At 43.4% G+C, this 14942-nt stretch overlaps 1 protein-coding gene across 2 annotated transcripts; it reads right to left on the bottom strand.

The window, feature by feature from the left end:
• Window positions 1-686: 686 nt before the first annotated feature.
• Window positions 687-13674, bottom strand: RRM2 (ribonucleotide reductase regulatory subunit M2). Of its 2 annotated transcripts, XM_081326341.1 has the most exons (9): window positions 13386-13674; window positions 12357-12515; window positions 11770-11886; window positions 5232-5365; window positions 3582-3676; window positions 3352-3485; window positions 2974-3078; window positions 2725-2838; window positions 687-1370 (listed from the first exon to the last, which is right to left on the bottom strand). In XM_081326341.1, exons 2-9 carry the CDS (start codon window positions 12396-12398, stop codon window positions 1218-1220), a joined length of 894 nt encoding a protein of 297 aa, XP_081182467.1. In that variant the 5' UTR covers window positions 12399-12515; window positions 13386-13674; the 3' UTR covers window positions 687-1217. The 2 variants fall into 2 exon arrangements, with proteins under 2 accessions (XP_081182467.1, XP_081182466.1); XM_081326340.1 differs by lacking the exon at window positions 13386-13674 and having other exon boundaries at window positions 12357-13123.
• Window positions 13675-14942: the final 1268 nt, after the last annotated feature.

Consider the following 14942-nt stretch of genomic DNA (forward strand, 5'->3'; position numbering starts at 1 on the left):
TAGTGCAGGTTCGCATCCCACCAGGCTAAAAGTTGACTTAGCCTTCCATCCTTCCGAGGTAGGTAAAATGAGGACCCAGACTGTTGGGGGCAATAAGCTGACTTTGTAATAATGCCGCTTGGGGTGTGTGTGAAAACCCTAACAAGCAGGCATATACATAGAATGAAGGCTACTGCTAAGCTTGTAAGCCGCCCTGAGTCTTCGGAGAAGGGCGGGATATAAATGGAATTAAAATAAAAATAAATAAAAATAAATTAATATGGTTTCGGTACGAGTGAAAAAAGAAAAGTTCTAAAGATGATAAAAAGGGGTCCTTGGTGCTCTCTCGTTTTCTTGCAGATGTTTCATTGCCCTAACTAAGTAGCATTATCACTGCTAGTAAGGAGTGCTGTTCGCTGTCAGCTTATATTCTGGTGTCAATCCTAAAACCGCCCCCACCCAGACAGGCAAGACACCAGAATATAAACTGACAGCAAACAGCACTCTTTACTAGCACTGGTGATGCTAACTAGTTGGATAATGAAACATCTGCAAGAAAACAAGCAAGCTCAGAGCGCACCAAGGACTCCTCATTTCAACCCTGAGCTACAAATATTCTCCTTCAATGATAAAAAGTGAACAGAACCACCAATTTGGGATGGGGAGTTTTTACTTAGAAAGCAACTCAGTAATATTTTGCTCCAGCAGCTTGAAAAGTAGAATTTAATGAAGTTTTACTTCTATACAAAGCACCAAAATAATACACACATATCAGTTTCCATCTCAGTACATTGATTTAATTTATATGCAAATAAAAGAAATTAAGATAATGCAGACCAAAAGAGTTTATTCTAAACTCACAATACCAGCCCTTTTGAGAAACAATAGGCTGGACCTTTAAAGTGCTATGCTTATGTACAAACTATTAAAATAGTAAATATTTAAAACTTGTACGGGGCATTACGGTTACCCGCTCATTAGCATTGCTGCAATTATCAGTCTGCAACAAGTCTGCAAATCTCGTTTTTAGTGAACAGAACATACCACTTTACAATTGTTAGTATTTCTTAAAATGTGAATAGCTTGTTACAAAACACATTTTATAATTTCCTGGCATTTTTCTGTTTAATATGCTATAACGATTACCTTAAGTACCACTACACATTACCAGCACAAAAGGACTTTGAAGATAATGAGCCCAAACCACTAGCCAGTCACTTCAAACCAGCTAAAGTCTTTTAGAAATCTGCATCCAAAGTGAATGAATTATCTGCAGGACTTGACATCACACCCATCCTTTGATATTCTCCTACACGCTTTTCAAAGAAGTTGGTTTTGCCTTCCAGAGAGATATTCTCCATAAAGTCAAATGGATTCTCAGCCTTGAATATCTGAAAGAAATTGATAATTCAGGCATATGGTTATTATTACTAAATCAAAATATAAGCCATTTTTGTTAAAAGTACTTCAATCTCAAAGGCCTATTATCACCTATTCCACAACATCCCTATTTTGTTTAGAGCTCTCCCTTGGCAATGTGTGTTTCACACCTGCCACCTTCTGCACATAATTCTCCCTACTAGTGTTCTCTTAAAGGTAAATAAAAATTGGGGTTTTTTTTCCAAATGTGTGTTCACCATGGTGCTCCATAATGCACATCATTGTTTCTATTCCACTTTTAATATTCTAAGCCTAGATTCATGATCTATCCCTTAATTACTCTGGAAAGAAAACAGAACATGGGTTCTACTTTTAGCATGATGAAGCAAGAGCTATTAAGGATGTACACCATGCCACCCTAGGTCCACCATTGTTAATACTACAGAGCACCTGCATTTCAGAGTTTTAAGCACATGACGGCATGGAGAGAGATCCAAAGCTGGCAGATGCTAATATATATTACACACACACACACACACACACACACACATATATATATATATATACTGCTCAAAAAAATAAAGGGAACACTTAAACAACACAATGTACTGTATTTAATAGTAGGATGTCTTATCTTATGTTCCCTTTATTTCTATTTATTTATATGTATGTATGTATGTATGTATGTATGTATGTATGTGTATATATATGTGTGTATATATATGTATATATATATGTGTGTGTGTGTGTGTGTGTGTGTGTGTGTGTGTGTATATATATATATATATATATATATATATATATATATATATATGCATATATACATACACACACACACACACACACACACACACGGGACGTGGTGGCTCAATGGGTTAGGACGCTGAGCTTGTTGATCAGAAGGTTGGCAGTTTGGCAGGTCGAATCCCGAGTGCCGCATAACAGAGTGAGCGCCTGTTGCTCGTCCCAGCTTCTGCCAACCTAGCAGTTCGAAAGCACGTAAAAATGCAAGTAGAAAAATAGGGACCACTATGGTGGGAAGGTAACAGCGCTCCGTGCTCCTGGATTTGAAGTTTGGAAAGGTACAAGTCCAATATCTTTAAAAGCAGGAGATAGACTGGAAATAGTTATTTAAAGCAAAACGACTCACAGTGCGAAGCTGCAATAGCATTATAATGCATTTGCGCAGAGTTCATTTGAATTTACTATAAATTGAGATAAATAAGGGATATCATTGCAAGAGTGCTCTGCTTAACCATGAAGTAGCACTAAGGAACCAGAAGCCAATTACTTAATGGCAAAAAGGCAGGCTTAAATATAAACAGATTGCATGGTAGTTGTTAAGAAACAGAGCACAAGACTTACCTTGTTAAAACCTAGTTCCAGGATCAGTCTGTCTGCTACAAATTCAATATACTGCTTCATTAAAATGCAGTTCATTCCGATCAGGTTTACAGGCAATGCTTCTGTCAAAAATTCCTGCATTTAAGTAAACAAAATATCTTAACACATGAACACTGTGCCATAGAGACATTTAAATGCCTTGCTAAGTTTAAGCTTCTCTTACTTTGATGTGAGAATGTTTTACAATTACCAGAAAGAACTGCCAATTACCTGCTCTATTGTGACAGCATTTATGATGATCTCCCTCACTCTTCCCTCAGTTGGTTTCTGCACCAAGTGTTTGAACATTAGACAAGCAAAATCACAATGCAAGCCCTGTAAAGAATAATGGGAAGATATTTCAAAGAACAATTTAAGGAAGCTGTTTTTCTGTTATCAAACACAAAGCAGCACGCTAGTTAAGTTTTGTAGAAAAAAGCCATATAATCAGTTAGGGCAACGTTCTTCGCTACTCTTACCACCAATAAAGCAAACATTGGCAACTACTATTATCATTCAAACTTTGACACTGAGGCATTTTTCAATTTTATAGAATTAACTCTCTCATGGAACCAACCCATCTTAGTTTCTTTGATCAACAAGCCATACCTCATCTCTACTAATCAGCTCATTAGAAAAAGTAAGTCCGGGCATTAGACCTCGTTTCTTTAGCCAAAATATTGATGCAAAAGAGCCAGAAAAGAAGATTCCTTCAACTGCAGCAAATGCTACTATACGTTCACCTGTTAAAAGAGGAAAAAAACATTGTGGACATGAAAACTGGCTCAAATGCCATCAAGGAAAAAATACCTGAAAAGTCAAACTAGTACAATACGCACCATAAGTGGCTTCCTTGTCCCCAATCCATCGCACGGCCCAATCAGCTTTCTTTTTCACACATGGCAGGGTTTCAATAGCATTGAACAGAAATTCCCTAAAAGAACGAGATAGCGCCCGGTTGATATGCTTCTGAAGTTATCATGCTACAGTAGTTATCCCTGCTAAATAGTTGCTAAAATGACATTTCTAGAGCAATCCTACCTGAATGCATCACTGTCTCTAAAATAATTCCTGCCTGGTACGTGTCAAGAAAAAAAAATTGCCCCAATTCTTTTCCTTTGCTTTCCAACCCCTTTGAATTGGCACGCTGGCTGAGGAATTCTGGGAGCTGAACTCCACAAGTCATAAAAGGACCAAGTTTTGAAGACCCCTGTGGTAGAATTTATCCCAATTTGCATAATACTTTGAGAGCTGCCACCTCTCCCTTCTCACAGCTGCTCTTGTGAAGAGCCAACTGCGGGAGATTCCACACTAATTGGGAATCCCAAAGCCAGACTGATCTTCTCAGAGCAGATCTCCATTTCTACTCTTGAATATGCACACTCTGGGAATGCCCAGTTATAGCAGGGATTAGCATTGAGTTTAGAAAACACCCTAAAACTACAAAAAACAAATTCAAATAGCTTTTCAGCTTACATATAGGATCTTTCAGATGGGGGGGGGAGTTGTATCACTTGAACAAAAACAAATGTCAATTAAACTGGGATTTCTGACTGCACTTATTATGGCGTCAGTGGCATTGCTTTATGCAAGAATGGAGAAATGTAGTTTCAATCCAGCATCCTTGGATATAGCACGCAACTGGTGCTTCAAGAGATTATCTTCTCCCTCACTAATGCCTCATTTTATCTCCTAGCTCCAAATGTAGGAACATACTGATTATGGCTAAGAAAAGTGCAACTGGGAAACTGAGGATGACACGTTAACAGCTTTTTACCCCATTGCCTGAAATATTTTGCCCAGCAACAGACAAGTGTCCACTAAGACACATCCAGAACTACATAGAAGAAAACAGCTAGCAATTTCTTTTGTGTACTCTAGGTTCTGAAACAACCTCATTCAGAGCATGCAGATATCCAGATTTAGAAACAATTCGAAATTCAGTTCAAAACAATTCATCCTGGATAGGTTTTAAACCGAGTTGGAAAGGACTAAATAAAAGAAAAGCTAGTTGTCCAGAAGACCTCGGTATAACAACAGGCTTACATCTGCACTGCAGCAACCCAGATATGAAAGGGAGAATGTGAACAGGAGTAAGCAGATATTTATATTACATCAACAACTCCTTAAAGAAACTGCTTTTTTCTAGCTCTTGTCTCACACACACACACACACACACACACACACACACACACACACACACACGATTTGAGCTGACAACAGGAAGATCTACACTCTCATGCAGATTCCAAAATACTTCCCCACCCATACAGATCTCTGCAGTTTTCTTAGGCAGTGTAGGATTTGACAGTTGTTTCTGTTTTACAAAAAAGAATACATATCCTTTCTGTACTGTTGTACACAAAAAAACCTTATAGAATTTCTATAAAACTAAGGAATACAGCTACGTTTTCATATTTGAAGTGTTTGTGCACATTCAATAAATATTTAATACAGTATGCTGGTATGTATCTGGAAACAGTACTAACCGTTCTTTAGAATCCTTAATGTAAGTATCAATAAGTAAACTATACATTTCTGAATGAATGTTCTCCATGGCAATCTGGAAGCCATAGAAACAGCGTGCTTCTGTGACTTGTACTTCTTGGCTGAATCGCTCCACCTAGAGGATAGATATTTACAATAAGTTACAAAGCATTTGATCAGGTTATTTGTAACTAGTTTCCTGTATGTGTAATACAAATGTCATTTACCTTCCAAGTCCAAATATGCCAAGTTCTCGGTAAATTATACTCAACCTCAGAGCGTCACTTTTAGCAAATAAAGAATTGGCCCACAATTTGTTTAGGCTCTGCATAAACTAATTATACGTGTAGCGTATGTATGTGTTTAACTTCAAGGAGCAATTGACGTTAGTTTTAACCTATTCAAAATCTGCCAAGAATATGTTATTAAATTTATTTTGAAAAATTAAACAAATACTCAACACATATTCTGAGTTAGCTCGGGAGTTAGCTCGGGAGTTCATGGCTTCCATGACGGCCATGGACCTGACGCAGGTAATTTCTGAACCAACTCATGAGGAAGGCCACACCCTGGACCTAGTTTTTTTATCTGGACGATGGTTGGATGATCTTGGTGGGGGCTCTCCATTTATTATGCCCCTGTCATGGACCGATCATCACCTCCTGCGGCTGGTCTTCCGTTTTACCACCCCCCGCCGTGGGGATACGGAACCAATCAGATGGTACCGCCCCAGGCGCTTAATGGACCCTGACGGGTTCCAGGCAGCGCTGGGATCCCCACCTGCCTCCGTCGCTCACAACTCGGCGGATGCCTTAGTGGAAGCCTGGGAAAGGGCAGCCACTGAGGCACTGGACCGAGTTGTACCCTTGCGGCCCCTGACCCGGTGCAGATCCCAGCGAGCTCCATGGTTTTCCGCGGAGCTCCGGGAGATGAAGCGTCGGAAACGGGGCCTAGAGAGCTGCTGGAGGTCCAGCCGATCCGAATCCGACCGGTTGCGGTTAAGAACCTATATTAGGTCTTATCTCGCAGCGATGAGGGCGGCGAGGTGTAATTACTTCTCCACCCTCATCGCGTCCGCAGATAATCGCCCGGCCGCCCTGTTTAGGGTGACTCGCTCACTTCTTAATCAGGAGGTGAGGGGGGATCCCTTGCAGGGTCGTGCCGAGGAGTTTGGTCAGCATCTGTCGGATAAAATCGCTCGGATTCGGACCGGTTTGGACTCCAGCTGGGCAGAGTCTGACGATCAGGAGACGGGCGGTCTTGTCAATGTTATCTGGGAGGAGTTTGATTCTGTGACCCCTGATGAAGTGGACAGGATTATGGGGGGGCTGAGCTCCACCACATGTTTATTGGACCCATGCCCTTCCTGGCTGGTTTATGCAGCTAGGGAGAGGACACGAGGCTGGTTCCAGGCGGTGATATCTGCTTCTTTGAGTGAGGGTAATTTCCCCACCGTCTTGAAGGAGGCGGTGGTGAGACCCCTCCTCAAGAAGCCAGCCTTGGACCCAGCTGTGTTGAACAACTTTCGTCCAGTCTCCAACCTTCGCTTTCTTGCGAAGGTTGTTGAGAGTGTGGTGGCGCATCAGCTCCCTCTGGTCCTGGATGAAGCGGATTATCTGGATCCGTACCAATCGGGTTTCAGGCCCGGGTACAGCACGGAGACGGCATTGGTCGCTCTGGTGAATGATCTCTGGAGGGCCCGGGATAGGGGATGTTCCTCTGTCCTAGTCCTATTAGACCTCTCAGCGGCTTTCGATACCATCGACCATGGTATCCTGCTGCGGCGTCTCAGGGGATTGGGAGTGGGAGGCACGGTTCTTCGGTGGTTCTCCTCCTATCTCCTGGGACGTTCGCAGTCGGTGTTGGCAGGGGGGCAGAGATCGGCCCCTAGGTCTCTCGTTTGTGGAGTTCCTCAGGGGTCGGTTCTCTCACCTCTCCTGTTCAACATCTACATGAAACCGCTGGGTGAGATCATTCGTGGTTTTGGAGTTGGGTATCATCAATATGCTGATGATACCCAACTTTTTATTTCGACCCCAAACCACCCCAGTGATGCCCTCGCTGTGATGTCCCGTTGCCTGGAGGCGGTTCGGGTCTGGATGGGGAGGAACAGACTTCAACTCAACCCTGACAAGACTGAGTGGCTGTACATTCCGGCATCCCGGGACATTCAAAATGTTCCATCTCTTTTTATGGGGGGTGAGTCTTTACCCCCCGTGGATAGGGCGCGCAACTTGGGAGTCCTCCTAGATTCGCGGCTTACCTTAGAAGATCATATAGTAGCCGTGACTAGGGGGGCTTTCGCTCAGGTTCGCCTGGTGCGTCAGTTGCGGCCCTATCTAGACCGGGAGGCCTTGTGTACGGTCACTCATGCGCTCGTGACCTCTCGTCTTGACTACTGCAATGCTCTCTACATGGGGCTTCCCTTGAAGACCACTCGGAGGCTCCAACTGGTACAGAATGCGGCCGCGAGAGTTGTCTTGGGAGTTTCCCGGTACTCCCATGTTACACCTTTGCTCCGCGAGCTGCATTGGTTACCAGTTGTCTTCCGGGTGAGGTTCAAGGTCTTAGTGATGGTTTTTAAGTCCTTACATGGCATGGGTCCGGAATACCTCGGGGACCACCTGCTGCCGGTGTCAACTCCCCTCCGCCCTGTGCGTTCCCACAGAGAGGGCCTCCTCAGGGTGCCTCCGGTCAGAGAATGCCGGCTGGTGGCCCCCAGGGGGAGGGCCTTCTCTGTGGGCGCCCCGGCTCTGTGGAATCAACTGCCGGTTGAGCTCCGGATGGCACCGGATCTCCGCTCCTTCCGGCGCGGGTTAAAGACCCACCTATTTGAACAAGCTGGCCTGGCCTGATGGGGAGTTAATTTAGGGTTTTAAATATTTGTATATTTTATTGTTTTATCTCGGGCATTAATTTAATTCTATTTTAACTTTTGTATTTTTTAATTTTTATTATATGCCCTGTTCACCGCCCTGAGTCCTTCGGGAGAAGGGCGGTATAAAAATTTAATAAAACTAAACTAAACTAAATATTCAGATGGTTCTCTTGCTTGATGGGCTAAGATCAATAAGCCAGTTTCATTCCTTCTATTTTAATTACACATTTTAATACATCTAAATAGTCAGATTAATAGAAGAAGTCAAATTTGCACTTTGAAAAAAAGGAAAACATGTTTTTGAATCAAGCTAATTCATGTATTTTTCTTGGCATTATGAAGGCAATTTGTCATTGCTTTCTTCCAGATTGTTTTCCAACTTCCCAGTCTAGCCTACACAACATATGCCAAGTATTTTTTGATAAAACCTATTCTGCTAAAATTAGGTAAGTACATGACAATGTTTCTTTCAAACTCGGAATATAACACCCCCTGCTGGAAATTCTGCATGGCGAGGGGTTAGATAGAACAAATGTAGTCATTTCTTCACTTCCCCACTGCTATCATCCCAACACTGCATAGCCTGTCAATCTGATTCTCAGATTTTACTGGCCACAGCCTACCCTTTAATAGAGGGAAGGTTAGCCATAAGGAAGATTAGGAATGACAGAGATGGTAAGACAGGGGTTCCCAACCTGTGGGCTACGGCCCACTGAATAGGCTGGCCAGTGTGCACACGTGTATGCGCACATTTACCCCCACTTGTGCCGCTGCCGCTATAAAAATGGGGTGCCACATGGCAAAACCAGGGCAGTGGGTGCTTGTGTCGTGCGTGCTCATGGCCCCATTTGTGTGTGTGTGCACGTGTGCATGTAAAATGCTTCCCCCTCCCTTTCCCTCCGGTCCACCAACCAAGAAAGGTTGGAGACCTCTGTAGTAGGATACACCACCGTGTCCTCTCTGCCCAAAGCAATGTTAGATTCCTTCTGCGTGGAACATTAGCATTCTAGTCCATGCAGGCATCAGAACTTTAGTTCAAGCAGAGCATCCAAAAGTATCTCTTTCATATTCGAGTAACTTTAAATTTACTACTTTTGCTCCACTAAAAGGTCATACTCTTTAGCTTACTCAAAGTACCTCCTTCCACTTTTCTCCACAAGTATCCTATGCAGAGCTCATATTCATCAATTTAAGCTTAATTTTCTACAACTCACTACAATCTGAATACATAACCAGCCCTTCTGAAAAGCATTGCATTGTTCTGTACCAGCCTGCTACCGGCCTTGCAGAAAGGCAACCCCTGTACAAACGGCAGAGGCTGGAATACGTCTGCCAAATTTATTACACAAACAAACAACAAAACATGAAACAAGATACCGGAGCTTTGATCCTCTATCGGAGCGGTTGCTTTCAGCAAACCAGCCCTCCCCCAAACACTCCCTTTATAAGAGTTCAGGGCGTGGCCTCTCTTTGCCTCCTTCCGAGAAGTCCCACAGCCTTTCTCTGCTTGCTCCTACTTGACTGCCTCCTGCGTCGGGCGTCCTTGAACAGGGCCAGCTGTGGGTCATCTTCATCCACACTGTCGGGCTCACACAGCTGGGTCTCCACCAAGTAAGAGGGGCCTGGGTGGGGGCTCTGCGGAGCCTCCAAGCCATCATCAGCAAGTTCTTCTTCAACACCCCCCTCCTCCCCCTCGTCTGAGTCATCCGACCCAACTGCCGAACCCACAGGCTGACCCTGAATCACAACATGCATCTAGAGATATTTATGTAGCATTGTGCCTATGTTAGCTTACTTATAGATACTATCCAATGATCAACTTATACATAATCTATACTGCACCAGGTCATTCTTTAAGGATCACTTGTTCAGCAACCATCCAAACTTCCAAACAGCATTGAACGAGTGGAACTTAGGACTGTTCTCAAGAGTTCCAGCAACTGCAGCATCCTCCACTTGCCCTTGGCAACCTTTTTTGCCAGCTTCTGGCAAGCAATGTCAATATGGGAGACAGCAGGAGGCCACCAATGGCAGGATGTCCTCCCTTAATGACAGAAACCTGGAGTTCCAGAATTGCCATTGCTAAGCGGTACAGTCACATGGCATCATGCCTTGTGGCATCATGCTTTGTGACTGTGTTGCTTCTGGTCTCAATTTTTGTGATTAACTAAGGCCGTAGGTAAAGCAGCTTCCTACAACCAAAGTCAGTGAAGAAGTTGCAAGTCCCAAGTTAGCAGGGCAGGTTAGCTGCAGCTGGGAGGGGAAGGGAAAGAGAGTCAGCATGGTGAATAGCCAGCATGGTGTGAGCACAGAAGGACTGGGGGATTACGTGCAAATGGGGGGTGACTTAACCCAACAACTTGTGACCTTCCTGGATAATTTCCCCACCGACTTATTGAGTAAATTGATAGGAAAGGCCACAAATCACAAGATCCTGGGATGCTACAAAAGCATCAAAAGCATGAACCAGATGCCAAGAACCCAGATCACCATCACATGGCCCCAGGGTGTTGGGACAGCCAGCACCCTGAGAACTACTTGTAACCAATCAAATAGTAGCTGATTTGTAACTTCAAATAGTAGTTTAACAAATGGCTGTAGTCTGAGGACTACTTGTATAATAATTTGAACTCAACAAGCACGTGGAACCTGCCAAATACCACTGCAAAGAGAGTCCCAATTGCCAAAACTTTGACTAGAAGAAAAGCTAACAAGCCTAGACCTGCCAATTTACGGGAGACAAGGACAGATGTCTAGCCATCAATCTTCTATCACAAGCCACACATCCGTTGTTGTCTCCTGACGCTTTGATTATTTATGGGAACGTTTCACTTATTCCTTATGGTTCTGGATCTTTTTTTCTTTCAGCTACATTTTTGAAGTTACAAAGCATTTTTGATGCCAGAAAAATTATATTGAACATGTTGGCTTGTAATAGCGGCACAAAAGCAGAAAGCAAAAACTAGAAGCGAGCGAATGAAATGTGCTAAGCAGTTCAAAAACAGAATGACCAAGATTAAAGGAAAAATATATCATTTGCATGTTATTGAAAGCTACTTTGATATTAGAAAAAAAAATCAGGAAATTGAAATGTCTATGGAGATTCTCAGTCATCCAGGCCATGGTTGTCCCAAAGGTGCTTTTTCAGGAGGCAACTGGACTTTGAAGATGTTTCGCTTCTCATGCAAGTAAAACATCTTCAAAGAAAAACAAGAAAGTCCAGTTGCCTCCTGGAAAAGCACCTTTGGGGCAGGAAATTTAAAATTATAACCCATAAAAGTTTAGAGTTTGCATAGCTTTTCCTCTGGTTTCATGTTTCAACCTGTGGTGCTAAGTATTTAGGAAAAGATTCCTTATTCATAAATAAGGATTTTTTTTTCTTTTAATCAGCTAGAAAAGCTACAGAAAAGCCTTATGAGGAAGTGGGCACTATAACCCATTTCACACTTCTAATCTAAGAATAAAAAAAAAGGCTAGGAGAACATTACTGCTTGCTTCTTTTGATAGTAAATCTGAATTGCTTCTTTAAAGTAAGGTAGACCACGTCACTCAAGACCCTTTGCTGTAGTTGCGGTAGATTACTGGCAACTAATATAAAGATACATAAAGAAAATTAGGTTAATTATTTTGGCATATTGAATATAAAATTTGAACACACTTACCAAGTTTTCATTGACAATACCATCACTTGCTGCAAAGAATGCCAAGATGTGGGAAATGAAGTACTTCTCTTCGGGTTTTAAGGATTCCCAGTGTTGAAGATCTTTAGAAAGATCCACCTAAATACACCAAACAGCCAGTGAGAATAGTCGCAATGCAAGCAATTACTTTAAAAACATATTTCTTTTCAAAAGTAGAATAATAATTTAAGTAGCACTCTTCCTTCCATTGTATCTCAACAGAGATAAATCCAAAATTGATTGGGCAAAGAGATAGTGACTAATTCAAAGACACTCTAGTGAGCTTCCATGACTGAGTTCAGGACTATACCTCTTTCCTAGTCCTAATCCAGCAATCTGGTCAGACTGGCTTGCTTCAGTTACTCTACACCAGGGGTAGGCAACTTTGGCTCTTTTATGACTCGTGGACTTCAACTCCCAGAATTCCTGGCTCAGGAATTCTGGGAGTTGAAGTCCACGAGTCATAAAAGAGCCAAAGTTGCCTACCCCTGCTCTACACCTATCTTCTTAGCACTGCTCCTATCTCCACCACAGAGCCTCAAAGGAAAGAGAGAATAAAAGGCCTTCACCTCTTCCGCTGTCCAGAATGACGCCTCTGCTTTCTTGTACATTTGCCAGATGTCATGGTATTGAATAGGAAAAATGACAAAACGGTGAGGATTATCCCTTAACAGAGGCTCATCCTGCACATTGTTTGATGGAAGTGGCTTTGCTCCTTTAGGCACCTCCTGAAAAGTACAAGTGTAATGTATTACCACGATAGAAGCATTCCTATGAGAAAACATTTTCAATAGTTATAGATTATGACAAATTCAGTAATAAAACCACACCAAATCTTGATTTATTTTTTTTAAAAAGAGAATAACGAAAGCCCAACTTCTTAGATTCTACTTTACTTCCTAAAAAGAATCATAAAAGAGGCAGATGGGTTTTGTATACAGATAAGAATTGAACGGTCAACAGAGGAAGAAGTTAGAATGCTAAAGGATCAAAAGCACAGGGCAGAGAACAGTATGAACTAAAAAAGAGAAAAATAAGAAAAAAGATGACAAATTCAAGAAAATTCCTTTAAAAGGTTTAAAAAATATTGTGTTCTTAAAAAATATTGTGTTCGTGTAAAACACCAAATCTATAAGTTAGACGGGCCAGGTCAGAAACCTCTTGCAATTGCAAAAAAATAAAAATAAAAATGAGCCTTCTCCTTTAAACTGTTTGCTCAGCTGACTCAACTATGCCAGAAAGCATTCTTAATGTGTTGCTAAACCTAAGAAAATAAACTTTAATCCCTTATAAGAAAAGAAAAGAAAAAAGCAGCTGGGGCCGGCCGAAAGGCCAAAGATTCACTCCCTTAACAGGAAAAGCCAGTCTTTGCGTAATTGGGCATTTGGCGCCAAAGCTGCAGAGAAGACAACTGAGTCCCGCCCTCACTGCTTCCTAGGCGGCGGGAAGGTTTCCCCCCCCCCAGCTTTCCCCACAAAGGACCATCTTTCATCCACACACCTTTCCCCCCCCCCATCCCTCCCTTGAACCTTTCGAGAAATCCCCCCTCCCCCCCCAAATCCGTGAGACGAATCGCTCGCCTCTCACCACGGACTCACCGCTTCGGCGTCCGGCTCCCGAAATATCTTCCGCGCCGTCTTGGCCGCCAGGACCCGGGTGGCGTTGAACGAGGGAGGCTACGAAGGCGAGAAAGAGACGGGAAACGAGGTCAGGGCGGATTTCAAAGGCGGGAAAGGCTTGGGACGCCTCTCAAGAGCCCGCCTTTTCCGCGCTCAAGAGCCCTCTTAAGTCCAGGTGCAGACTTCTAGGATTCTCCCGGGCCGAGAACGGACCAGCCTTCGGGAGGGCTCGCTGCGGGTCAGCGGTAACTCGGTGCCCTTCGCATTTGGGGGAACTTCAGTTCCCACCATTCCAGGAAGAGCCGCCAAAAGCAAAGGATGGCGGGAATTGTAGTTCGATCTAATATTTATTTATTTTTTTTAATTTTAATCCCATTTATTTCCCGCCCTTCTCCGAAGAGTCAGGGCGGCTTACAATCTAAGAAGCACAAATCAATGTGCTTAGCAATACTGAGAAAGCACCACCACCACCACCCCACACACAAATAATTGGAAGCGAATCGAGCAAAATGCCGTGGCTGTCTAACAATGGGCATCTCCGGGGAGCCACACTTATGGCACAAATTATGGGCTCAGGAAAGCCGCCTTCTTCCACCCCCCCACCTCACCCCACCCCACCTCGTGTTCCTCAGTTTGTGCTGGAAATATAACCTGCACCGTCTCCTGCTAGGTCTGGCTGGGCAAAGTTTCTTAAGAAAGCGAGGGGGTCGTTTTCCCCAACTCCCATTAGAGGGATTCTTTTCCCCCCCCCCTCCCCAATACAAAGGGGTATTTTTGCTTCCCTCCTCTAAAAATTCCCCCTCCGGGAGATTCATAATTCCGGTCCCCTTTAGACTCACCGTGTTCTCCTTATCGTTCAAGGGCATCTTCTTCTTAGGCGAAAACTGGGGCTGCTGCTCATTATGAAGGGACAGAGGGTTGCGAGTAGAGAGCATCGTTCAGCTTGCGAAGAGAGAGGCAACAAAATAGCCAACCGGAGAAAAGCGAGAACGAGCCCGCTCGCCGCTTTATATGAGTTTCGAACTTGGCGCCAGAACGCCGGATCACCCAATCGCAAAGCAATTGGAAGCCCTCTTTGCGACTTCCCATTGGTTGAGCGATGCACCTCATTGTGCCCCAAGCGCGGGAATCGGAAGCGAAGGTCTGCCCCTTCTGAATGTGTAATAGCCTAGCAATGAGTGTTAATAACCCAAAGGTGCTTAATTTATTTTTTTTCAAACTGCAACTGGACTTTCTTGATTGGAAAAAAAAAAACACCTTTGGGACAACCATAATCCGGATAACTGAGAATCTCCATAAATGAGTTGACAATAACGTTTCTTTTGACTGCAGCGATTTTATTTATTCATGAGGGACGGGTTCTTCAAAAGGGTGTCAAGGAAATGTCCTCAACCTTCTCAAGAGTGTTTATAACTGGAAAGAGAATGTCTTGACAAATCTTTCTCCCCCTCTGTTTCTCATCTCTTGCCTACAGGTAGTCCTCAACATACGACCACAATGGTGCCCAAAATTTATGTTGCTAAGTGAGACATTTGT

This window comes from Vipera berus (assembly GCF_964194415.1).
Source record: "Vipera berus genome assembly, chromosome: 1".
NCBI lineage: Eukaryota > Metazoa > Chordata > Lepidosauria > Squamata > Viperidae > Vipera > Vipera berus.

Excerpts from the sequence above, each read along its gene's own strand:
- RRM2 (XM_081326340.1), bottom strand. The coding sequence starts at position 12,572 with ATGTTTTCTCATAGGAATGCTTCTATCGTGGTAATACATTACACTTGT. Across the intron at positions 3,486-3,581 it reads GGACAAGGAAGCCACTTATG|GTGAACGTATAGTAGCATTT; the intron begins GTGCGTATTGTA and ends CTCTTTTAACAG. Across the intron at positions 3,079-3,351 it reads AGCTGATTAGTAGAGATGAG|GGCTTGCATTGTGATTTTGC; the intron begins GTATGGCTTGTT and ends TATTCTTTACAG.